The sequence below is a fragment of the Pelobates fuscus genome, chromosome 7 (assembly GCF_036172605.1).
Source record: "Pelobates fuscus isolate aPelFus1 chromosome 7, aPelFus1.pri, whole genome shotgun sequence".
Taxonomy (NCBI): Eukaryota; Metazoa; Chordata; class Amphibia; order Anura; family Pelobatidae; genus Pelobates; species Pelobates fuscus.
In genome coordinates, this window is record NC_086323.1 from 163,477,880 (window position 1) to 163,503,008 (window position 25,129).

General features: G+C 42.9%; 1 protein-coding gene across 1 annotated transcript in view; it reads left to right on the forward strand.

Annotated features, from left to right (window-relative positions):
- The window catches only part of ARHGEF3 (Rho guanine nucleotide exchange factor 3), a 321,423-nt gene that overhangs the window by 91,401 nt on the left and 204,893 nt on the right, over positions 1–25,129 (forward strand). The window contains exon 2 of the mRNA XM_063426886.1: positions 10,615–10,681. Within this exon, the coding sequence (XP_063282956.1) occupies positions 10,615–10,681 (67 nt within the window). The remainder of the gene's footprint in view (positions 1–10,614; positions 10,682–25,129) is intronic.

The following is a 25,129-nucleotide window of genomic DNA, read 5'->3' on the forward strand; positions in this document are numbered from 1 at the left end:
TTTGTTCACTTAATGGGTGTTGATGAATTAACAGGTGGGGTTGAAAAGTTGTTTGAGCTTTCTTTCCATAAGCTCTCTTTGAAGATCCTGCATATATTATTATTATTATTATTGCCATTTATATAGTGACAAAGCGCTTTACAATATTATAAGAGGGGGGGATTTAACTATAGGACAATTGCAAGTAAACTCACAGAAATTATAGGTTGAAGAGGACCCTGCTCAAATGAGCTTACAGTCTATAGGAGGTGGGGTATTAAACACATTAGGACAGGAAATAGCAATCAAATAAGGTGGGAGTGAAGCAGAGCTGGAGGAGAGAGTAGAGTGCTGCCCTATAGGAGAGAGCAAGAGACCGGTATGTGAGGTAGAGGTTACTCTGGGAGGCCATAAGCTTTCCTAAAGAGATGGGTTTTAAGGCACTTCTTAAATGATTGAAGACTAGGGGACAGTCTGATGGGGGTAGGCAGGCTATTCTATAGGAAGGGAGCCACCCGCGAGAAGTCCTGAAAGCGTGAGTTGGCCGTACATGTGCGAGCAGTGGACAGGAGAAGGTCACGGGCAGAACGGAGAAATCGAGAAGGGGCATACCTATAGGTCTTTGTTTAGATATGAGGGGCTAGAATTGGTCAATGCTTTATAGGTATGGGTTAGCACTTTGAATTGGCTCCTATGGGATATAGAGCTAAATCAGTGTTATTTTGTTCAGTATCAGGATAAAATTGTGTTGAAATCCAGTGTAGGAATTTGTATCTGAGTACAAAAGAATAAGGGCCAGGTGACACATATAGGTGGCACTGTGGCATTGGTCTTCGGAGGGTTCTCCTGGCTTGGGTGGAGCGGATCCCAGCAGTTCATTGTCAGTGGTGGCCCGAGGCCCCTCCCGTTCCTGGTCAGTCGTCTTCAATCCGTATTGCCCCTTCCACCACCACATCTTTGTTTTGTTTTCCTCCTTCTCTCTCTCCTCGTTCTCTATTTTTCTATTTTTTTCTGTCTTGTCTTTTCATACTTAACTACTATTCCTCTCCTTTCATTGCAATGTTTCTTCTATTATGGGGAAAGGCTGCTCTCTACACTGTCACATGTATCCTACGAGTATAGCTTGCGGGTAGGGCAGGGGGGCTCCTTTTGGTAAAGAAAAGCCACTATGGACCGGGTCATCCAGTCTGCCAGACAGCTGTTAAATTGACACTGGGATTGGAGACGTTCGTATCCTCCATGTGACGCATAAGGCAGAGTATTCACGCAACCTGAGAATGTGTTTTCACATACCTATTGCTAGTTGGCAGGATCTGATGGCTCCATTGCTTGGCATTATTAGGCCAGTCTCAGTCATCGGGTAAAACGCAGGACTGGACCGCCCCGTTGATCTCAGTACACTGCTGAGCGCATCTTGATATTATTGAACGTATACGCGGTGTCACAGAGAGCCACCGATGGTGGAGACACCTCAGAGGTGCTTGCCCTGGGAGTCACCCTGTCACCCCAGATGCAAAACTCAGCACAAACTCAGCAAACCGTTTATTGTTTTTGTTGTGAGATACATGACCGAATGTATTTTCAGCTGTGGAATGTATATAAATATGTTACACCTTCTATACTGTGAAATCTTTATGTACCTAAATGTAGTACTTTCTTTGTAATCTTATTCTGATATATTAATAAAAAAAAGTGATTGACAAAAAAAAAAAAAAACACCCAGTGTAGGGATGGGGGTGTGTGCTCGTACCCTAGGGGAAAAAAGAGAATCTTACAGGATTAAAAGATAATACATGAGTACAATGTATCTCCAAACACAGCTCAATTTCATTATTTTATTGGAAACTTATTTGGGGTTCTGCTTTGTTGCTGATTCCATAACGCACTAGATTGCATTATCAGACACACACAGACATGCAAATTAAATCATGAATACCAAAGAATAAATGAAGAGGTTAGACTATAATAAAGTCAGCCTGTGTATAGTGGTAGCAGAAAATGCATTGCGTTGGAAGAAACATCTGGACTTGTTCTACAGCTGTGCAGGTGGTCCCATTAATCATAGAATTTGACTTGATCTGGGGGAGACTCACTGGAAGGTAGTCTAATTCTTTTAATGTGCCATCCGCAATCAAGAATCCCACTAGTTAATGGTTGGATTCCTGCTGATTGGGGTCACTGAACATAAATCCTTTCTAGAAATAATAAGGTGGGGTGTGTGGCTATGGTTGCTTACCCATTTGGTGCTTAAAATGGTAATAATAAATTATGTATGTATATAACTATTGGGTCTTGCGAATCTATCCTATCAAATCAATCTCCTCTACTTGATTTGATCTACCAAACTAGTAACAAAACAAACGAATACATGGATATAAAAATAAATGTGTAGCCCTGGCCCTAGAGGTGCATTAGGTTGCTGGAAAGTCCCAGACTCAAAAGTACTAATTCAGATTAAATAATAGTGTGGGACCATGGACACCCAAGTACTCAAATGAGTCAGAGAGTTATACTGCGCAAGAAAATAAATGTACTACAGAAAGTATTCGACAATACACATACTCTTAGGGGGAACCCTGATTTACTGTGAAGTCATATTTGATCACAAGTCTGGATTAATTGAAACAAACAAACCCACACACGCACACTCACACTCTGTTCTCAATGAAGTGGTCTGGGTGCCAGGTCCCCCAGTTTTTAACACTTCAGATGTAAACATAGCAGGTTCAGAGAAACTGCTATGTATATATTGCAGGGTTAATCCAGCCTCTATTGGCAGTCTTCCTGATAGCCGCTAGAGGCGCTTCTGCGACACTGGATGCGAAAATCGCATCCAGCGTGCAGAACGTCCATAGGAAAGCATTTCTCATGGACTGTTTGAATGCGTGTGCGGCTCTTGTCATGCATGCGCATTCCGCTCCACTCGGGAGCTGACGTCGGCAGGGGAGGAGAGGTCACCAGCGACGAGGGAGCCCGGTGCTGGATAAAGGTAAGTGGCTGAAAGGGTTTTAACCCTTTAAGCCCAGCGGGAGGGGGTCCCTGAGGGAGGGGGGCGGGGGGGACCTAGTAACCATAACCAACGAGTTTGTTTTCCTGACACAATAGTGATCCTTTGTGTTGTGCTGCTGCTGGCCCTTTAACTCCCAGAGAAAGGATTTGTACTTTTAAACTGGCACTTCGGATGCAGTCGAAGTGGCCACCATTCGAAAGCCGAACACGTGGCGGCGACCATTTTAATGTAGTCGAACGGGGTCAGCGGTGCGTGCCACTGAATCTATGGAACTAAAATTGGCTACACATTTACACGAACACCGCTGACCATTACCTTCTCAGGATCTTCGACACTTTGTCTGGAATCGAAGTGTGTTCGACAATTCGAACGCACTGTTAGACTGGGCAATTTGCACGAACGGCCCCGTTCATTTTTAGACATTTTTCTGTGTGAAATTGACCGGTCAAATAAGACTTTCCCTTAACTTTTTAACCCCTGAATCGATTGCCCTGATTTTTGAGTATGTGTATATTTCAAGCATGCTGATTCTGAAAAAAGTATGTTTTATGTGAATGGCGTGTATATTTTAGAAGTTATTAATATTTTGTAAAAACTGTATTTCTCTGCCTGTGATAATTATATTAACCATTGTGTTCGGTAATCATATCACAGGCAGAGGGGAGGATTTTGTGTGGGAGTGTCAGTGTGTATTGTACGGATTGATTGGTTGTATTTCAAAACCCTGTGGGCAGTACTATGTTTGTGGATTGTGAATAAAAGAGGCTGTATGTGCCAGTGCAGTCAGTTCTACTTCACCCTTAATTTGGAGTGTCGTCTCTTATTGGGGGAATCTGCTACAAGGGATTGCTATGCTTGTCATACTCCCTTGCTAAGTCACTACTAAGCTCTTGTAAGAGCTTGTTCCTGCCTTGCTCTCTGGAGGAGTCTACGGTGGTTATGGTGTCTGCTGGAGTGCTTGGAGCCCTAAGGAAGTGCTAGGAGCATCCTTCAACGGAGGTACCCAGTCGGGGTGCTCGTCAATACGTTACAGGGTGTATATGCAATTGAAATAGTTGGCTGCACTCTCGGACTTCCTTAAAATGTAACTTTTATTGAAATATTTAAGAGAAGATCAACGTTTCAGTCCCTCTTGTGGACTTGCATCAGCCCAGCCCCAGGTGCCGCGGCCCACCGGGAAATTTCCCGGTATCCCGGTAGGCCAGTCTGGCCCTGACCTCATCTTATAGCTAGGATAGCCTCATGCCTATCCCACGCATGCTTAAACTTCCTCACTGTGTTAACCTCTACCACTTCAGCTGGAAGGCTATTCCATGCATCCACTACCCTCTCAGTAAAGTAATACTTCCTGATATTTTTTTTAAACAGTTGTCCCTGTAAGTTAAGACTATGTCCTCTTGTTGTGGTACTTTTTCTTCTTTTCAATTTAGTCTCCTCCTTTACTGTGTTGATTCCCTTTATGTATTTAAATTTTTCTATCATATCCCCCCTGTCTCGTCTTTCCTCCAAGCTATACATGTTAAGATCCTTTAACCTTTCCCTGTAAGTTTTATCCTGCAATCCATGAACCACTTTAGTAGCCCTTCTCTGAACTCTCTCTAAGGTATCAATATCCTTCTGAAGATACGGTCTCCAGTACTGCGTACAATTCTCCAAGTGAGGTCTCACCAGTGTTCTGTACAATGGCATGAGCACTTCCCTCTTTCTACTGCTAATACCTCTCCCTGTACAACCAAGCATTCTGCTAGCATTTCCTGCTGCTCTTGCCGCGCATGCCATTCCGCTCCACTTGGGAGCTGCCTACCTTTAAGTCATCTGAAATCCTTACCACTAAAACCCTTTCCTCAGATGTTGAGGTTAGGACTCTATCAAATATTATTGGGGTTTTACATCCAAGATGCACTTATCCACATTAAATGTAAGTTGCCACAACTCTGACCATTTTTCTAGTTTACCTAAATCATTTGCCATTTGGCTTATCCCTCCTGGAACATCAACCCTGTTACATATCTTAGTATCATCAGCAAAAAGACATACCTTACCATCAAGATCTTCTGCAATATGACCAATACAAATATTAAAGAATATTAAAAATATTAAATATTAAAGGTCCAAGTACAGATCCCTGAGGTACCCCACTGGTGACAAGCCCAAGCTTCGAGTATACTCCATTGACTACAACCCTCTGTTGCCTGTCACTCCGCCACTGCCTTACCCATTCAACAATATTGGAATCCAGACTTAAAGATTGCAGTTTATTGATAAGCCTTCTATGTGCAACAGTGCCAAAAGCCTTACTGAAATCTAGGTAAGCAGTGTCTACTGCACCACTCTGATATATTAGTTACCCAATCAAAAACTCAACAAGATTAATTTGGCATGATCTCCCTTAAGTAAACCCATGTTGTCTGTGATCTTGAAATCCACGTGATTTTAGATGTTCAACAATCCTATCCTTTAATGTGGTTTCCATTTATTTTCCTCACTACTGAAGTAAGGCTTACTGGCATATAGTTTACCGACTCCTCCCTATTGCCTTTCTTGTGAATGGGCACAACATTCGCTAACTTCCAATCTTCTGGGACTACTCCTGTTAACAATGATTGGTTAAATAATTCTGTTAATGGTTTTGCTAGCACGCCCCTAAGCTCTTTTAATAGCTTTGGATGTATTCCATCAGGTCCCATTAACTTATTTGCCTTTACTTTTGACAGTTGAAATAGAACCTCTTCCTCTGTACACTCACGTGTAACAAATGACTAATTTGTCCAAATCCTTGCTCCCGACACCATTCACCAAGCCACAAGTTAAAGTCCCTAATACGCATCAGCCTGACGTTCTGAGTGTTATGCACAGGCAGAACTTCAGAGAATGACAGTGTGGAAGCAACCTGCCGTATATCATTCGCAAAAACACAAAAAACTTCCTTTACCCCTGAAACCTCATTTCAAGTCATTTGTACCTAGATGGACAAGTACATACAATTCCCCTTCCTGCTTTGCTCGCTTAACAATATTACAAATACGTCTCCTATCTCTGTGAACAGTAGCTTCAGGGAGACCTCTCACAAGACCATTAATGCCCAGCTCCACTCCTATTATGATATAAAGCAGTTTTTGTTGTTGGGGGATTCTATCAGGCATCACCATAGTCTCCAAGCCTGTCTCCATAATTCCACTGCAATCTGAGCCTGGGCCTGTCTCCTCAAAACCCCTACACTCACCGCCTCAGCTTGTCTCCACGATACCACTACACTCCGTGTCTGAGCTTGTCTCCACAACACCACTACACTCTGTGCCTGAGCTTGTCTCCACAATACCACTACACTCCGTGCCTGAGCTTGTCTCCACAACACCACTACACTCAGTGCCTGAGCTTGTCTCCACAACACCACTACACTCAGTGCCTGAGCCTGTCTCCACAACACCACTACACTCCGTGCCTGAGCCTGTCTCCACAACACCACTACACTCCGTGCCTGAGCTTGTCTCCACAATACCACTACACTCCGTGCCTGAGCTTGTCTCCACAACACAACTAAACTCCGTGCCTGAGCTTGTCTCCACAACACCACTACACTCGGTGCCTGAGCCTGTCTCCACAACACCACTACACTCAGTGCCTGAGCCTGTCAGCGAGTCTGCATTAGTGACAGCCTGACAGGAGTGCCGCCGGACCGGCGAGGCTGCCACCCGGTCCGGCGGCTCCAGCGTGGAGTGCGGCCGGCCCCCTTGAGTCCTTGACTCCTCTCAGGTAAATGGGAGGGGAGGGGGGAAATAAAACAGAGGGGCACTGGGAAAGGATGGGGGAAGGAGAGAGAGACACAGAGGGAAAAAAGGGGCAATAGAAAGATGGTGGAGGGAGGAAAAAGAGACAGAGGGGGAGAGAGAGAGGAAGGGGGAGAGAGAGAGGAAGGGGGAGAGAGAGAGGAAGGGGGAGAGAGAGAGGAAGGGGGAGAGAGAGAGGAAGGGGGAGAGAGAGAGGAAGGGGGAGAGAGAGAGGAAGGGGGAGAGAGAGAGGAAGGGGGAGAGAGAGAGGAAGGGGGAGAGAGAGAGGAAGGGGGAGAGAGAGAGGAAGGGGGAGAGAGAGAGGAAGGGGGAGAGAGAGAGGAAGGGGGAGAGAGAGAGACAGAGGGAAAGAGAGAGGAAGGGGGGGAAAGAGAGAGGAAGGGGAGAGAGAGAGGAAGAGGGGAAGAGAGAGGAAGAGGGGAAGAGAGAGACAGAGGGGAAGAGAGATGTGAGGGAGAGAGAGAAACACAGGGAAATGGGGGAGAAAGAGACAGAGGGAGAAAGGAGAGAGACACACAAGGGGAGGGGGAGAAAAAGAGGCAGAGGGGGAAGAGAGAGACTGGGAAGGAGAGGGGAGACCCCCCCCCCCCCCATGAGGCTCTCCACTGCCAGCTGATCTCCCTCCCCGTTCCACAGGCACCGTGCGGGCAGCCGGCTCCTCTGCGTCCTTCTCGCACGAGCACAGAGCGTTGCGCGGTTACCACGGCAATGCTCCGGCTCTCACGAGAGTGAACTCTAGCCCTGGAGCTATGGGCTAGAGTTCAATCTCACCACTGCGACCACCATGAATTCCTGGTGGTCGCAGTGTTGAGAGTGAACTCTAGCCCCATAGACACACTTCCCCCACACACACACCATACACATTCACACACTGCCCCCATGCACACATTGCCCCCCCCCCCCACACACACACACATTCACAGCCCTCCCATACACACATTTCCCCACACACCCTACGCATTCACACACTACACCCCCTCCACACACACATACACTGAACCTTTCACACACACTGCACCCCTCACACATTGCACCACTGCTCCTATACCCTAATACAGCCCCATATCCCAGCAGACCCCAGGTAAGTTGTCAAACAGTTCTTAAACCGTTTGACTACTTACTCTGTGAGGGGGCCCCGGCACTCCTTGCACCATAACCACTACACAGAGCAGTAGTGGTTATTGTGTATGGATTTTTTCTTTAAATAATCTACAAGTGCCCCTCCCGGGATCAGGCTCTGGATCCGCCACTGGTATATGACATGTATATTAGAGATAGAGATATATATATATATATATATATATATATATATATATATATATATATATATATATATATATATATATATATATATATATATATAAATCTAGATGGCCCCTGCACTCCAACCATGACAATATGAAAAAAATACCTGGTGCTCTGGTGGCTGAATAATACAAAACATGAAAAATACCGTCACTCAAGGATTTTCAGCAAAACAAATCTTCATTTATTTTGAAGAAAAGAATCGACGTTTCAGCTCCTCACAGGAGCTTTCATCTGGACACTGTCCTTGAGTGCCGGTATTTTTCGTGTTTTATATATATATATATATATATATATATATATATATATATATATATATATATATATAATTATGCCTATTATATTTACACATATGTTAATGTACATTTATATATGCATAATACGAGAAATGTCATTAATATGTACCATATGTAATGAGCAGATATTGTCCGAGTCTTGTTGCTAGGTGCATACTCCAGCACAATAACATATTTAAAGTAAAGAGCGCACCCACAGGACTTCAAAATAAACAAGATAACGTACATTTTTTACAGTTGTGCCCTACATACATTCACCATTTCAGTTCCATTACCAAGCTTTTCTTAATATGTCAAGGTAGTTGGACTGAAACATTGATTACATGCAAAGGCCCGTCTGCTTAAAATAAATCAGCACTTTTGTTTATTTTGAAGCCTATGAGTGCTTCTTTTTACGTTGGAGTAATCATTTTTAATTTTAAGTTCTCTTTTCTAACTCTGTACCTGCACACTATGCTGGCGCGACACATTATGGGGCTGGTAAATATTTTTTTCCAGGGCTGCTTTTAATTCCCAGTCCGGCCCTGCATAGAGAGGGCTCTACTTGTCACACCCAATCTATCTCATGATTTAAATGTCATGAGAGGCCAACACCCTGCCACAACATTCAGTGGCCTCGAATCCCCTCGCGCCAAAGCATAGATAGAGCCTCTCAAGCCATTTGGCAAAAAACAGGGGCTCATCTGTCACCAACCTAGTGAATTGCTTCGCCACTGGTCACTAGCTAGCCATCCAGTAAAATGATCCTGATCTAAGCTAATTATTAATATATATATATATATATATATATATATATATTATTAACCCCTTCAGGACGGAGTCAATAGTACACGTTCTGATCAAAACAAAACGTAAACAAAAACTGGAATTTGCGCTATATGTCTGTCCACCCGTAGTTCCCCTCTTTCATATTATATGCACCCACACTTATTATATATCATTTTGTTCAGGAGAAACAGGGCTTTAATTTCATATAAAATATTCATATATGAAACATAATTTATTATGAATAAAATTAAAAAAACTGTGAGAAATTTTTTTTTTTTTTTTTTAATTTGTAGTTCCGCCTCACATTTTAGCTGTAAATGTCATAATACTGTTAGGTTTTACTGCAAAAAAATGCACATATTTGTAATCAGCGAGGTCTCACGAGTAGAACAGTACCCCCCATTAACAGGTTTTATGGTGTTTTGGAAAGTTACAGGGTCAAATATAGAACGTTCCATTTTCAAATTGAAATTTGCCAGATTAGTAATGTTACCTTTGAGACGGTGTGGTAGCCCAGGAATGAGAATTACCCCCATAATGGCATACCATTTGAAAAAGTAGACAACCCGAGGTATTGAACGTGGGGTATGTTTAGCCTTTTTTAGTAGTCACTTAGTCACAAACACTGGGGTATTTGTGGGTATGATTTAGACACAAAAACTGCTTAATTCAACTAAAGTTGTTTTGCTGACAATAGTGTCCCTTTAACTTGAATTTAATTTCAATTTTGGTGAGCTAACCACTTACTCAGCTATCAGGGTAAGAGGACGTGTGTGTGTGTTATATATATTTGTGTGTTGATGTACATGTGCAGGATTACAGGCGTGAGCAAATCTAATTTAATTCATATCTGCTCCATAGGAGACCAGAATTTTACACATCGATATTAAAATGTTCCAAATTCTAGGGAAGGGGGTGATATGCAGTTAACAAGGTGAAAGGCCAAACATTGAATACATGTTTGTCCTCACTGTAACTTTTTTTTCCCCCAGTGATTTAGGTTATATAAATATGACCAGTGTCAAATACATTGGCGGTTTTCTCCAAATACGAGCATTCATCAAAGCTGGCTTGAACTCCCGAGGCCCATGTGCCTATTAAATGTTTAATGAGCCCTGAGGTGCTGACAGAAACCTTTGTTTACCTTCCCATGTTAATAGTCCACACTAGAGAAGTTATTCAGGCCTTGCTAAGACTTCTGTTTCCATTGCAGACCAGTGTGTGTGTGTAGCTAGATGGTATTTTGGTATTATGTGTCATGAGAACTCCATTACCTGCCCATTCGTTTTTAGCCTATGTTTACAAAACCACAAGAAACGTCTTATCCACATATTAACTGGCAGGTAACCCAAGGTGTCCCTTTTGCAAATGCCACATCAGGTGTGACCAGGAAATGGAGAGTTGACATTTCAGTATGTGCGGCAGATAAATTATAAACACTGTTTCCTTCTCCTGTGTCATCTTGCAGGGCGAAATGGCAGCACAAGACCACATTCTCCTTATTTCCTTCCTCCAAACCGTGGGACTTCAGAGGGGTAAGATCCTGTTTACTATGTTTAATTACTTAAAACCTATATAACAGACTGATTGGTGTGTATACTCATGGACTGACCAGTATGGAGAGTGGGAGAGGTTTGTTGTACTGGAAGAATTGATTATTCTTAATAGGGGAGGGATGCTTCATTTATTTATTTATTTTATTAGTTTTTTCCTTCACTGACTTCATATTCCCTGGACGCATTAACATGGACATAAATTCTCTATCTACTGATGACTGTCACATTTTTGGATTTAGCCCCATTTAGTCATACTGTTATCCTGTGTACAGTTATATTCATTCTGTATTTCTATACTATTATTGATTTAATTTCAAATATATTTATTTGTCTGTCTCTTTTTTATTTAAATATTTTTTTTTTTTTAGTTTCTTATTTAAGAGAGTGGGAAATAAGACTATAAATAGAGTTTGTGAGCTATAACAGAGTATTGCAATACTTACAAAAGAAAGCATTTGTCAAAAACAATTAGAAATAGCTTAGTATTGCTTTACTACAGATTATAATAAACATGATTGGCAATAAAATAAATGTACAATAACCAATACAGGTATTTGCACGTCAAAGCAGGGTTGTAGTATCATACAATGTAATCCTTTTTAAGAAATATCTTATATATACACTTTACCCGTGATCCTCTGGAAAAATACAATAATTGGTTGATGGTGCAAATGTTTTATTACGAAGTATCTCTGTTATAATAGTGATTTTCTCCATCCCAGCAGCTAAAAAAAAATATGATCTATGTATGTAAGTATGTATACAAAAAATAGAAACAAAAAATATATAGAAAGCAAAAAATACATTATAATATGTAAACAAATTGTTTGATTAACCCCTTAAGGACTGAGCCAATTGTAGAAGTTGTGATCAAATCAAAACGTAAACAAAACCTTGAATTTGCGCTAAATGTTTGTTCAGCAGTAATTCACCTCTTTCATATTAGGTGCACCCACACTTATCATATATGATTTTGTTCAGGAGAAACAGGGTTTTCATGTCACATCACATATTTGTATATTAAACCTAATTTTATATGAATAAAATATAAAAAATAACTGAGAAATTAAGACTTTTTTAATTTTTATTTTTTTAGTTCTGCATGGCATAACAACTGTGAATGTCACAATACGGTTAGCTGTTACTGCAATAAATTACACATATTTGTTTTCAGCAATGTCTCACAAGTAAAACAGTACCCCTAATGTACAGGTTTTATGGTGTTTTGGAAAGTTACAGGGTCAAATATAGCACATTACAGTTTTCAGTTTATACACATTGAAATTTGCCAGACTGGTTAAGTTGCCTTTGAGACCAAACGGTGCCCAGGAATGAAAATTACCCCCATGATGGCATACCATTTGCAATAGTAGACAACCCAAGATATTACAAATGGAGTATGTTCAGTTTTTTCTAGTAGCCATTAAGTCACAAATACTGGACATCCCCCTGATAGCCCCGATCTGGGTGAACAACATATCCAAAAATCACCCGGTTCATGGGTTTAGGAATTTCCTGGAAGTCATAGTTTTGACCTACTGTACACATGGTCCTATACCCAAAACAGTTCCAGGGAAATCAGTGCTAACAGTCGGTCAAGTTTGGTAGTCTTTTACAGGTTTCCCTGCAGGGCCCATAGTCTGTGGGCAGGAGGCTGGCAAGCAGGCCCCTCCAAGTACAAATGGCGATGTTACTTTCGCCACAGTGATCCCAAACTCAATTAATCATAGCAAAGCCCTCCTGCCAGAACTTATCAATGATCTCACAAAGCTACCATACCCGCAAATACGTTTAATACAGGGCCAGATTAAGAGCTCAGTGGGCCTGGTGCTGACAATTATGAGGGGTCTAAGTACAGAATCTTTTCGACCAAAAACACTAAAACAGTCATACCTCTCTGGTGGAGAAGTTGCCGGAGGGAAACTCATAGAATGCAGCTATAAGAAAACTCAGATTCTCTTAAAATATACTAATCTCTCTCTAATTCATGCTAATTGGACACGGATCATGTAACCAGAACTTCCGAAAGGGACGAGCATGCCCAAAAAGGAGGCGTGTCTGCCTAAAGAATTGGAAGGCTAGCCTGGCATGAATGCATGTCAGGCTGCCTGCCAATCATGCATGTTGACCAACAGCATCCTGAGCTGTGCATAATGATGCACTCGCTCTATGCTTTCTAAAGACTGTCCCCTAGCACTCACATGTCCACTTGTCTCCTTACCTTCTTACTAGCAGGCAGAAGCTCCTGGTATACAGTCTGAGACAGAGAAAATGTGGATGTAGTGAGTGGATGCCACAGTGTTAGAGAGACCAAAGTCAGCATTACCTTTACTAATTTCATTTCAGCTAGTCCACACAAGTGTTGTTTCCATACATTCCTCTTAAGTTTCCATACTTAAGCAAGAGTATGTGAAAAGTAGTTTGGATTGCCACCAATCTTGGGGGGGGGGGGGGGGGGGGGGGAATACAGGCCTTACTAATTTGCAAAACTAATTTTGTATGTGACATCACATGATCTAAATCACAAGAAGTGACATAAGAGAAAATTCTGTGAAATCACCAAAAAACTACTTAGTTTGATTCTGCTGTATAGATGGATTGCTCCCAGTGTCTCCCTGTCTCCCAGTGTCTCCCTGTCTCCCAGTGTCTCCCTGTCTCCCAGTGTCTTCCAGTGTCCCAGTGTCTCCCAGTGTCCCCATGTCACCCAGTGTCCCCATGTCACCCAGTGTCCCCATGTCACCCAGTGTCCTCTAGTGTCTGTGTCCCCATGTTTACCAGTGTCCCTATTTCACCCGGGGACACTGTGAGACACTTGGGGACACAGACACTTGGGAACACTGGGAGACTTGGGGACACGGACTATGTATCACAGTGTCCCTATTTATCACAGTGTCTCAGTGCCCCATGTCTCCCAGTGTCCCCATTTTGCCCAGTGTCCCCTAGTGTGTGTCCCCCCATGTCACTAGGGGACATTGAGAGACATGGAGACACTGAGACACGTGGGGATACTGAAACACTTGGGGATACTGAGACACTTGGGGACACTGAGACACTTGGGGACACTGAGACACTTGGGGACACTGAGACACTTGGGGACACTGAGACACTTGGGGACACTGAGACACTTGGGGACACTGAGAGACATGGGGACACTGAGAGACATGGGGTCACTGAGAGACATGGGGTCACTGAGAGACATGGGGTCACTGAGAGACATGGGGTCACTGAGAGACATGGGGTCACTGAGAGACATGGGGTCACTGAGAGACATGGGGTCACTGAGACACTAGGGACACTGGTAGACATGGGAACAATGAGACTCTAGGGACACTGAGACACTGGGAGACATGGGGACACTGAGACACCAGGGACACTGGCTTGGAGTGGCCATGTGTGTCTGTGTCTCCGTGTCTCCAAGTGTCCCCAAGCGTCTCAGCATCCCCAGAGGTCTTCCTGTGTCCCCATGTCTCACAGTGTCCCTTAGTGTCTTAGTGTCCCCATCCCTCACTTCCCTGAGCTGTAGGCTGTCTCTGCAGGTTGGGAGCTGCTCTCTGTGCTGTGTAGCTGCTCCCCTGCAGATCAGTGAGTAGAGTGATGCAGGGATATGCTGTAACTTCCTATTCATGCCTCGCTTCAGACACACAGCGACTCCTAGTGGGCGATGATGGTATTGCAGAGTAATCTCTGTTTAAACTGAGTAAAATTTGTATTGTCAGTATTACTGCAATATCGGCACCGGCCAGGCAGCCTCAAATAAATACCGGGCAGGTGAACAACCCTAAGAGTAGTGTGTAAAAAAAAAAAAAAAAAAAAAACATTATCAATGGGCCTGGAGCTCCAGCTCAATCAGCCCATATGTTCATCCGGCCCTGGTTCCATAGCATTTAGAATGTTTCAGGTATATGTCTTGTAGTCTTACTGGATCATGGTACCACTGGTACCACTATGGTAATTCTGATTGTCAAGGCATTACATTAATCTGTACTAATCTCTCAGCATAAATTAAGTTCCTAAAAGATTTTATAGTGAAATTTTGTGTGGACGGTTTTACCTATAAATTCTTTCAAATTGAGTTAATGCTGATGTAAACGTTTAGACTAGTACCCATATTTGCCAACCATCCTGAATTTGGCAAGAGAGACCCCTCACCCCCAATTTTGGTTTGTCTAACTGTCCTGTTTGTTTTCTATGAAGTCTGTATATATGTCTAATTGTCCTGATGAAAGTTCCAGGAAGGAACTGAAACGTTGACTTTATGGATTCAGAATAAAAGAAGAATCACTTAAAACCCCTGAGTGCTGGTATTTTGTGGCTATATATATATGTATGCCAAGTAATTAACGACTGTGTAAAGATTTTCTATTTCTGATTGTAGCAAACTTCTCCCAAATTGACTCCTCACCTGTCACCTGTGCATGAAATATTTTGTGAAAACCACCATGAGAATGCTTCAAGCCCTTTCTCGTGATAACAATAAATATCTGGGTTTCCTATAATCCAGATCAATGCGGAGTTGCAAGACATCATACCAACTTTTTACGAATAATACACCATAGATGGTCGAAGTGTGTTGTAGATGGTAACAGATTGCCCTGAATTCCCCCATGCAACCCACGTTAAAGGACAGATTCAATTTGCCATGGGTAACATTGATCTCTATCCAACAAACATGACTTTGGCGGGATATCCATTTAAGGGCCCAGTGGGTTTGTATGGGTCACATTGTGTGTGTGCCAGTGTGTGTGCTAATGAGCATATGTGATTGAGTATTGATGATTGTGTGTCAGTATGGTGCGTTCCCCAATGTCTATACCAGTGTGCGTTAATGAATGTATGTGGGCATCGATTTTGTGCCAGTGAGTGAGCCTATGTCTGTCGGAGAGCCTGCATTTATCAGTCGGTAAACTGTATGTCACTGAGCATCAGTGGGTCTTTGTCAAAGAGTGCATCCATACCCCATAAAGATGCTTTGAAATTTATATATATATACATACATATATATATATATATATATATACATATATATATATATATATATATATATATACCGTATATACTTGAGTATTTTTTGTGCTGAAAAACCCCAACTCGGCTTATACTCGAGTCAGTGTCTGTATCATGGCAATTTACATTGCCATAATACAGACAATGGGGCTGTGGGGGCTGCAGAGATCTTGCTTACCTCTCCTGCAGCTCCTGTCAGCTCCCTTCTCCTCCGCGGCGGTCCGTTCAGCACCTCGGTCTCCCAGCGTAAATCTCGCGAGAGCCGCGGGTTCATAGTGCGGCTCTCGCGAGACTTACAGTGTGAGCTGACAGAGGGAGCTGCACGGACCGGCGCGGAGGAGAAGGGAGCTGACAGGAGCTGCAGGAGAGGTAAGTGCTCCCTGCCAGCTCCCCTTCTCCCCCCACTGAACTACCAATGCCACTGGACCACCAGGGAGTGAGAGCCCCCCTCCCTGGCCAGCTAGCAAGCAGGGAGGGGGGACGGAAAAAAATAAATATAAATAATCAAATATTAATAATTTAAAAAATAATAATAGTACAAATAAAATAAAATAATACAAAATAAAAAAAATATTAAAATAATTAAAAAAATAATAATTAAATAAAATAAAATAATAAAAAATAATAATAAAAATATTAAAATAATTTAAAAAAATAAAATAAAATTGCCCACCCCCAACCAAGGCTCTGCAACACACACACACACACACTGCATTCATACACACACTGCACACATACTCATACACACACTGCATTCATACACACTGCATTCATACACACTGCACTCATATACACACACTGCACTCATATACACACACTGCACTCATATACACACACTGCACTCATATACACACACTGCACTCATATACACACACTGCACTCATATACACACGCTGCACTCATACACACGCTGCATTCATACACACACACACACTGCACTCATACACACACTGCATTCATACACACACTGCAAATAAATATTCAATTAATATAATTTTTTTTAGGATCTAATTTTATTTAGAAATTTACCAGTAGCTGCTGCATTTCCCACCCTAGTCTTATACTCGAGTCAATAAGTTTTCCCAGTTTTTTGGGGTAAAATTAGGGGCCTCGGCTTATATTCGGGTCGGCTTATACTCGAGTATATACGGTGTGTATATATATATATACTGATCAGCCACAAAATTAAAACAACCTGCCTAAGATTGTGTAGGTCCTCATCATATACACAGAGAACAAGTAAAAAGTAGGCGCTCGTAATATAATAGTCTCCAATAAATGTTATATACCTTAAAATGAAGCTGCACCAAAAATAAGTGTAAAAACTCTTCTAAACACTCTTGTGAATATAATAAAATGATAAGGTGTGCTGTGTCTTTAAGACCCAAGTGTTACAAAGTGCAACTAGTGCAAAACTTTATGATAAAGTGCAAAGTGTTTTTAAAGTGCACTCAAATGTGTAATAAAATATTATACATACATATGTCCTCTCGAATGAAAATATACATAAAGGAAAAGAGAGACATAAAAAACACAATAGTGTAACACCGTATTAAAATTATATAAATTATAGATGCCAAAAAGATGCACTCACAAACATAGAGCAGAATGATCCTGCTCTAACTTTAACAGCTTCTTCAGATATAGGACTGCATAGACGGAGATACTTCAAATTATTTATTGCTCACTGGTATTCCCTCAAATACCCATATAAATAGTAATCTAACAAGAAAGAGAATGCACACCAAAAAAAGCCACAATAGTCACTTAACCTGGTTTAATAAGCCAATATCAGATACAGGCAAAAACAAACAATTATAATTAAAGTGACAAAATTAGGCACAAAAAAAAATTAAAAAAATCAATGATAATTACCAAAAGTTTTCACAAGCCTAACAGGGCAGAAACAGGACACAAAAAGTAACCCCCCAACGTTTCGGCACCTCCTGGTTGCCTTTATCAAGGGAACATTAGCATTTATTGTCTCAAAACTTTCCTGAGCAATTTTTGCGCATGTGGCAAGGTGCATTATCCTGCTGAAAGAGGTCACTGCCATCAGAGAACACCATTGCCATGAAGTGGTGTACTTGGTCTATAGCAATATTTAGGTAGGTGGTACATAGTAACATTCACATCAATGCCAGGACCCAAGGTTTCCCAGCAGAAAATTGCCCAGAGCATAACATTGCCTTCTTCCCATTCTCCAAACAGGTATAATGATAGCTTGACTATTTTAGCCTAAATTTTGAAATTCGGATTTGTATTCACCAAAAATTCTATAGTATATCCAACAAAGAGTGCACTTATAAGATTTAAGAATATATATATATATATATATATTTATTTATTTGAATCAGGCATGCATTGGCATATAGTAAATGTTTCAATCGCGTTACTGCACACAAGGTGACAAGGTTATGAGACTGAAATATTGACTGTATGCTGTGTATCTGTTAAAATAAAGTAGTTTATTTTTATCTGTATAACTATGTTGGCTCAATGTAGTATACGAAGTACGGTTTTGGGGTGAGGATGAAATTAAAGGATTTGCCCCATCGCACCTCATGATCCTTCTACGTCCTTGCTATGACCCCCTCCCTTCACACACATACACTTTTGCATCTCAGGACAAAGGAGAAAATCGCACTCTTTTTTTTATGACCACAAACAATTTTGCATGGATTTTCTTCCGTTTCCAAAGCTTTGTGAGAACTAAAATCCATCTCTATCTCGGAGTGTGTTTTTTTCACAAACCGTATTAAAGTTTTTTAGACTAGTACCCATATTTGCCAACAGTCATGAATTTGGCAAAAGAGACCCCTCGACCCCCAATTTTGGTTTGTCTGTCCTAGTTGTTTTCTCTGAAGTCTAACTTCTGGGTAGACCAGAAAGAAAGTTGATATAAACTGCAACTATGAAGGAACACTCGGGGCACCATACTACACACTCCAGCATGCTGTTGCGAGATAACTCTCTCTGACAATGACATTAGTTTTCTGCATTCTGGCACCTTACATCTTGTGATTTCTTTAAGATTCCCATAGCTCATCAGGAAAATATCTGAACTGGAAACGGTTTTCTTATTTGGGTGTTATAGCATAAAAATGATTGTGTTGTCACCATTCACCTGGTTTAGTGAGTGACTCCTAATCTAATCTAATTTTTTACTGCTAATGAACCAAAAAAATGTTTTTATTTTTTTGAATGCTAACAATTTTTTGTCTGTGGGAATAAATATAAATATATATATAATTCTTTTGTTTTAAAATTAGAGCAGCCTAGCCTAAACATGTTATTTACCACACTGCAGCTGCATACATTCTTGTGGTTTTACAGATGTAGCTATGCTGCGGGAACTAATGCTTGAGGTTATCAAATGGTAAATAAAAAAGGCACAACCAAACACTGAATATAGACCGTATGCACCACTTGAAAGAACACTGCAGTCTGAGTCTGCAGAATCTTTTTATTTTTATTTGATTTTTCAGTGAGATGCTTTATTTCTTACAAAAAGGTTCAAAATTGCTTCTCAGGATTTTTCACATCATATCAAATATGTATTGAAAGGTGTGGAAATTAAATTTTGATGTAAAAACCCACACCTTCCTGATCTCGCAACGGGACACCTCCATCTTTCATTCTCCTATATGTTTGCAAAGGTTGCTCTGTCTTTGGCTTTCTGAACTGGAATATGATGCCATTTGCTAAATCTATAATACAAATTTAAAAGAAAATCTAGCATCTCATAATGGTGTACTGGAGTAATAACTAGTGAATTGAAAATTTTGGTAAGAATGTTAAGAGTGCAGAGCTCAAAAGAGCGCTTCAAACCTGAAGATTCTATGATTACAATTAAACATCTAGATGCATAATTAAGAGGAAGACAAGAACGTAAGAGGAACATTTATCTCAAGTCAATAAATCCAGCATATGATAAGTTCTGGTATAGTATGAGGTGAGGTGAAAGGAGCAATGAGGCATAAGGCACTGGATAGAAGACAAAACGCAAGAAATAAATTAAGCAAAAACTAAACCTAAAATCAATGGGCAGCAATATATTATAGATTAACTGGAGAACTGACTTAGGTCCAGGTGGGCCCCAAGTAGTTGCAGCATCATATGGATCTTCAGTTAGCTGTTAATAAATGGGGTGACTTTTATTGGGTCCCAACCATGGGGTGGATGAGTAGGAATCATGGTAAAGAAATGTTGAATAAGTCCTGTGACAGGCCTGAAGTCCATAAATCGGCCACAGCCTTGTGGAAATCATGAATTGGAAAGGTAGAACTTATTGGGACACAATAAGGGTGCACGACTGACTCCAGCAGTATCAAAGGGCTTGAGATCTAAGTAGAGCAGTGAGGGATTGGAAGGATTTCCACCATGCTAGGGTGTTGCTGGAGAGATCCTGAAGGAACGTAAGCGTCATGTTTTCCAAAGCAAAGGGCAAATTTCCCTGAGGGCTGCCGCCTGCCGCAACTGCGGCCTTGTCCCATCCTTTCTGAAATTGGCCCACCCAGTCCCTAGTTGCTGTAGCAAGGGCTTTGACTGGTTAAGGGAGACAGAAGGCTTGGTGGTTTTAGCCTGCCTAGGACATAGTAGGGCTGTAAAAAGGCACCTTAATGAATGAGAGATATTTGCAGATGGTACCTCCACCTTCTCTTGTGATTTTGTTCGGCATCGTAAGTCTACAAGAGCAGCAAAGCTCTGAATTTGGTTCATCTCTTGGATCATGCGCTATATCGGAGTCTTTTAGTGTGTGTCGACTGATGTGTCATCTAGTGCATCAAGCTGTCTTGTCAGGTCTGTGAGGTCTTTCCAGAGCATGGCTACTACATCTGCCAATATGTTTTTATCCAAGTTCGCTAGAAGCTCATTTAAAACGGCTGTAATTACAGATATTTTCTCCTAGGAATTGGTACAGTACTCTCCATACAAGGCTATATTAAATCTGTATTAACGATGTAATAAATAAATCATAGTCCAGTTCAGAGAAGGCCAAAGCCAGGACAAACATTTCATTTTTCCTCTTCTCTGTAAGCTTTCTCTATGCTAACTGTCTAGTACAATAACAAAGCTCATAACAGTGATTGACAGGGAACTAAGATGGAGGTGCTCAGTTGCCGGATAAAGGTGTGGATTTATACAATTTATTTTTTCTAACTTAACAAATGCATATTGTCATAAGTAAGCCTGATATTAAAAACATGGGACGTTCCTACATTTGGAAGGGGAAGAGGGGAATGTTTCAGAAATCCTTATTGCATAAACTAAAGGTCTGAGGTCTATTCACTTATTATAAGGCATCCCAGTTTGCAATGTTCTCCCAGATCAATTTGACCACTAAAGGCTTACTAGATGTCTCTTGAGGAGAGAGAGGCCACATTGGCCATTTACAAACCCTGCTGCTGTCCCACCTTAGCCCAGCACTGCAGCACTCTTTATGGTTTAGACGTGAGATATCAGATTGTGGGTGGCTGCTCCTCAGAGGACAGTAGACTGCACCTTCTGTTTTACAATCAGACATTTCCTGAAGGGATCTCGTCATTTGCTTTCAAATTGATCCGATAGGGGGATCAAGTATGCCAGCTTGGACTCAGGGACATCGTTGTTGGAGCAATTTTATCTTCTGAATTGCTGAATGATACTCTTACCATATATATTCTTGAACCAGTCAGCGCAGTATTTAGTGCAAGGCAAACAAGGCATTTGCCTTGGGCAGCACTTTCCAGAGGGTGGCAAAAAACACCACCCCTTAACCCCCCAAGTGCCTTGACTTATGGGGGGGCCCAAGAGTTGGCTGGCTGGCCACCCTTGAGCCCTCCCAGGGTGCCCGGACAGTGGGGTGGCGAGGGAGCACTGATCTGAGCTCTTCCTGCTCATCTTGCGCGACACGCAGTGATGACGGGCGCCGGAATGTGACGTCACTCAGGCGCCCGGCATTACTAAGCAGCGCGCGAGGGAGCTGGACAGAAGGATCAGAGCTCCGTCACTGCCTATTTTGCGCATCCATTTCCCCCCCCCTTGCCTGCCCGCCCTCCATCCTGCACGCCTGCCCGCCAGCCCAGCAGCCACACTGGACTCCAGGTAAAAATCTACTCAGCTCTCCCAAAGGTAGAGAGACTGGGTGGATTTAAATTAAAATAAAAGTAAATAATAAAAATTATTTGTAAATGTTGGGGGGAAGTGTGTGTGTGTCAGTCTGTCAGTGTGTGTGTGTGTGTGTGTGTCAGTCTGTCTGTGTGTGTGTCAGTGTGTGTGTGTCAGTCTGTCAGTGTGTGTGTCAGTCTGTCAGTGTGTGTGTCAGTCTGTCAGTGTTTGTGTGTTTGTCTCTCAGTTTGTATGTGTCTGTCTGAATGTCTTTGTATGTCAGTGTGTGTGTGTGTGTGTGTGTCAGTGAGTGTGTGTATGTGTCTGTCTGAATGTTTGTATGTCAGTGTGTCTGTCAGTAAGTTTGTTTAGTAGTGAATGTGTGTTTCTGTGAGTGAGTTTGTGTGTGTCTGTCAGTGAATGTGTGTGTACGTCTATCAATGTGTGTGTCTCTCAGTGAGTGTGTGTGTGTATGTCTATCAGTGTGTGGTTGTGCATGTGTGTCTGTCAGTGAGTGTGTGCGTGTCTTTCAGTGCGTGTGTCAGTGCGTGTCTGAGTGATTGTGTCAAATCAGTAATTGTGTGTGTCTGTCAGATTGTGTCAAATCAGTGATTGTGTGAGTATGTGTGTCTGCCAGTGAGTGTATGTTCGTGTATCTGAGTGTGTGTGCCGGTCAGTGAGTGGGTGTGGCTGTGTATATGTCAGTCAGTGTTCCAGAGTTCCGTCATGCCTAGGGCAGCACAAATTCAAAATACACTACTGTAACCAATATATCAAGTAATTTTGGATGAGGTTACTTTAATGAAAACAGCCCCCACATTCCCTAATGGACTTTAGTACTCTATTTCCAACAAATCCAGCTCAGTAAAGATTTTCTTTTTTCCCTCACTAAAAGAAAACTGCAAAGATGATTTTGAAAACAGAATTATTCTGCAACATTCCAACTTTGGAACAGCAGTTTTCCAAACCATACTTATTGTATTTATTTATTTAGCTAGCATTCAAATCCAACTACCTGTATTGTCTAGTGACAGTGTATCCTGTCCATGTATGTTTTCTGATTGGACTGACATCTGCATGAACAAGGTGGAAATCCACCCTCTGCACAGGTTGGTCAACTGTTAACAAATGTTTGAATGTCTCTATAACAGTATAATTGCTGCTATTATTCGTACTGTCAAAGTTCAATTCTAATAATAAACCATTTCTTGAGAATACGATTAACATGTCTCCAATGAATGCTTTTCTTGGAAGTCTCCATAAACTTTGAGATGTTTGTGCTGCAGCTATGGAGACATTAAGACGAAATGCTGCACCCATTAATATTCTCTATCAGATAAAGATTGTTAGAGCTTTGTGATGTGTGACCGTATTGGTATTTAAAAGGAATTAATATGTACCCATGAAAACCTTTTGGTAAAAGTTAGTTTTTTTTTTTTTCCTGATTCAAATGACTTGACCAATAATCTTCTAGAGTACAAATATATTAAAGGGACACTCCACACACCTAAAGCAGTTGAACTCAGGGCCGGCGCCACCTGTAAGGCGACCTAGGCAGCCGCCTAGGGCGCAACTTACTAGGGGGCGCCGGATCCGTCCCCGCTGCGCCTCCTCATGCTGCGCCGCCTGAGCGCTTTAGCAAGCCCCAGGCGGCGCAGCACTGCTGCATGGAGGGCGGCCGGGTTTATGACCGGCAGGAGGGAAGCGCAGAGCGCTCCCTCCTGCCGGTCTCTCCATGTAGAGTGGCCGGGCGGCGCGGAACGCGGGACAGGAACCTTTGTTTCCTGTACCCGCCGCCGGCGGAATGACAGGAAATGCTCACTCAGTGAGCATTTCCTGTCATTCCGCCGGCGGCCGGGTACAGGAAACAAAGGTTCCTGTCCCGCGTTCCGCGCCGCCCGGCCACGCTACATGGGCAGGAGGGGAGGGTAAGGACCACTAAGGGGGAGGGGGGGGGGGGGGGGTTTAAGGACCACTAAGGGGGAGGGGGGGGTTTAAGGACCACTAAGGGGGAGGGGGGGTTTAAGGACCCCTAAGGGGGGGAGGAGGGGGTTTAAGGACCACTAAGGGAGGGAGGGAGGGAGGGGGGGGATTAAGGACCACTAAGGGAGAGGGGGGGGGTATCGGGACCACTAAGGGAAGGGGGGGGAATAAGGACCACTAAAGGGGGGGGTGGTATAAGGACCACTAAGGGAGGGAGGGTGTATAAGGACCACTAAGGGAGGAGGGGGTATAAGGACCACTAAGGGAGGGGAGGGTATAAGGACCACTAAGGGGGGGGGGGGTATAAGGACCACTAAGGGGGGGTATAAGGACCACTAGGGGAGGGATGGGGGGTATAAGGACCACTAGGGGAGGGATGGGGGGGTATAAGGACCACTAGGGGAGGGATGGGGGGGTATAAGGACCACTATGGGAGGTTGGGGGGGATAAGGACCACTATGGGAGGTTGGGGGGGGGATAAGGACCACTAGGGGAGGGGGGGATAAGGACCACTAGGGGAGGGGGGGATAAGGACCACTAGGGGAGGGGGGATAAGGACCACTAGGGGAGGGGGGATAAGGACCACTAGGGGAGGGGGGATAAGGACCACTAGGGGAGGGAGGGGGGATAAGGACCACTATGGGAGGTTGGGGGGGGATAAGGACCACTATGGGAGGTTGGGGGGGATAAGGACCACTAGGGGAGGGGGGGATACGGACCACTAAGGGGGGTAAGGAGGGAGGACTACTAAGGAGAGGGGAGGAGGGTGATTACCACTAAGGGGGTGGGGGGAGTAGGGGAAGGTCTACTAAGGGGTTTGGGAGAGGGAGGACCACTAAGGGGTTTGGGAGAGGGAGGACCACTAAAGGGGGAGGGGGAAGTGAGAAGACCACCAAGGGGGACTGCAGAGGGACAGGGGGCCAAGGGAGAGCACTAAGTGACAGAAGGGGAGAACACGGAGGGACAGAAGGGAAGGGGAGAGCACTATGAATTTTTAAAAAAAAAAAAAGAAAGCTGTTCCCATCTCAGTCCCTATCCTACCCCACAAACCCTCTCTTTTACACTACACACATACACAATGCATCCCCCCCACACACACACAGAAACATACAATGCATTCCTACTCACACACAGACACACCCGAAACACACAATTCATCCCTTACGTTCTCTTACACAATCAATGCACCCCTTACAGACACACACTGCATTCAATTACATACACAGAAACAAACCTTGCACCCCTTACACACACACACACACACACACACACACACACAGAAACATACAATGCATTCCTTACACGCAAACACACACTACATCCCCTATAAACACACTACATCCCTTACAC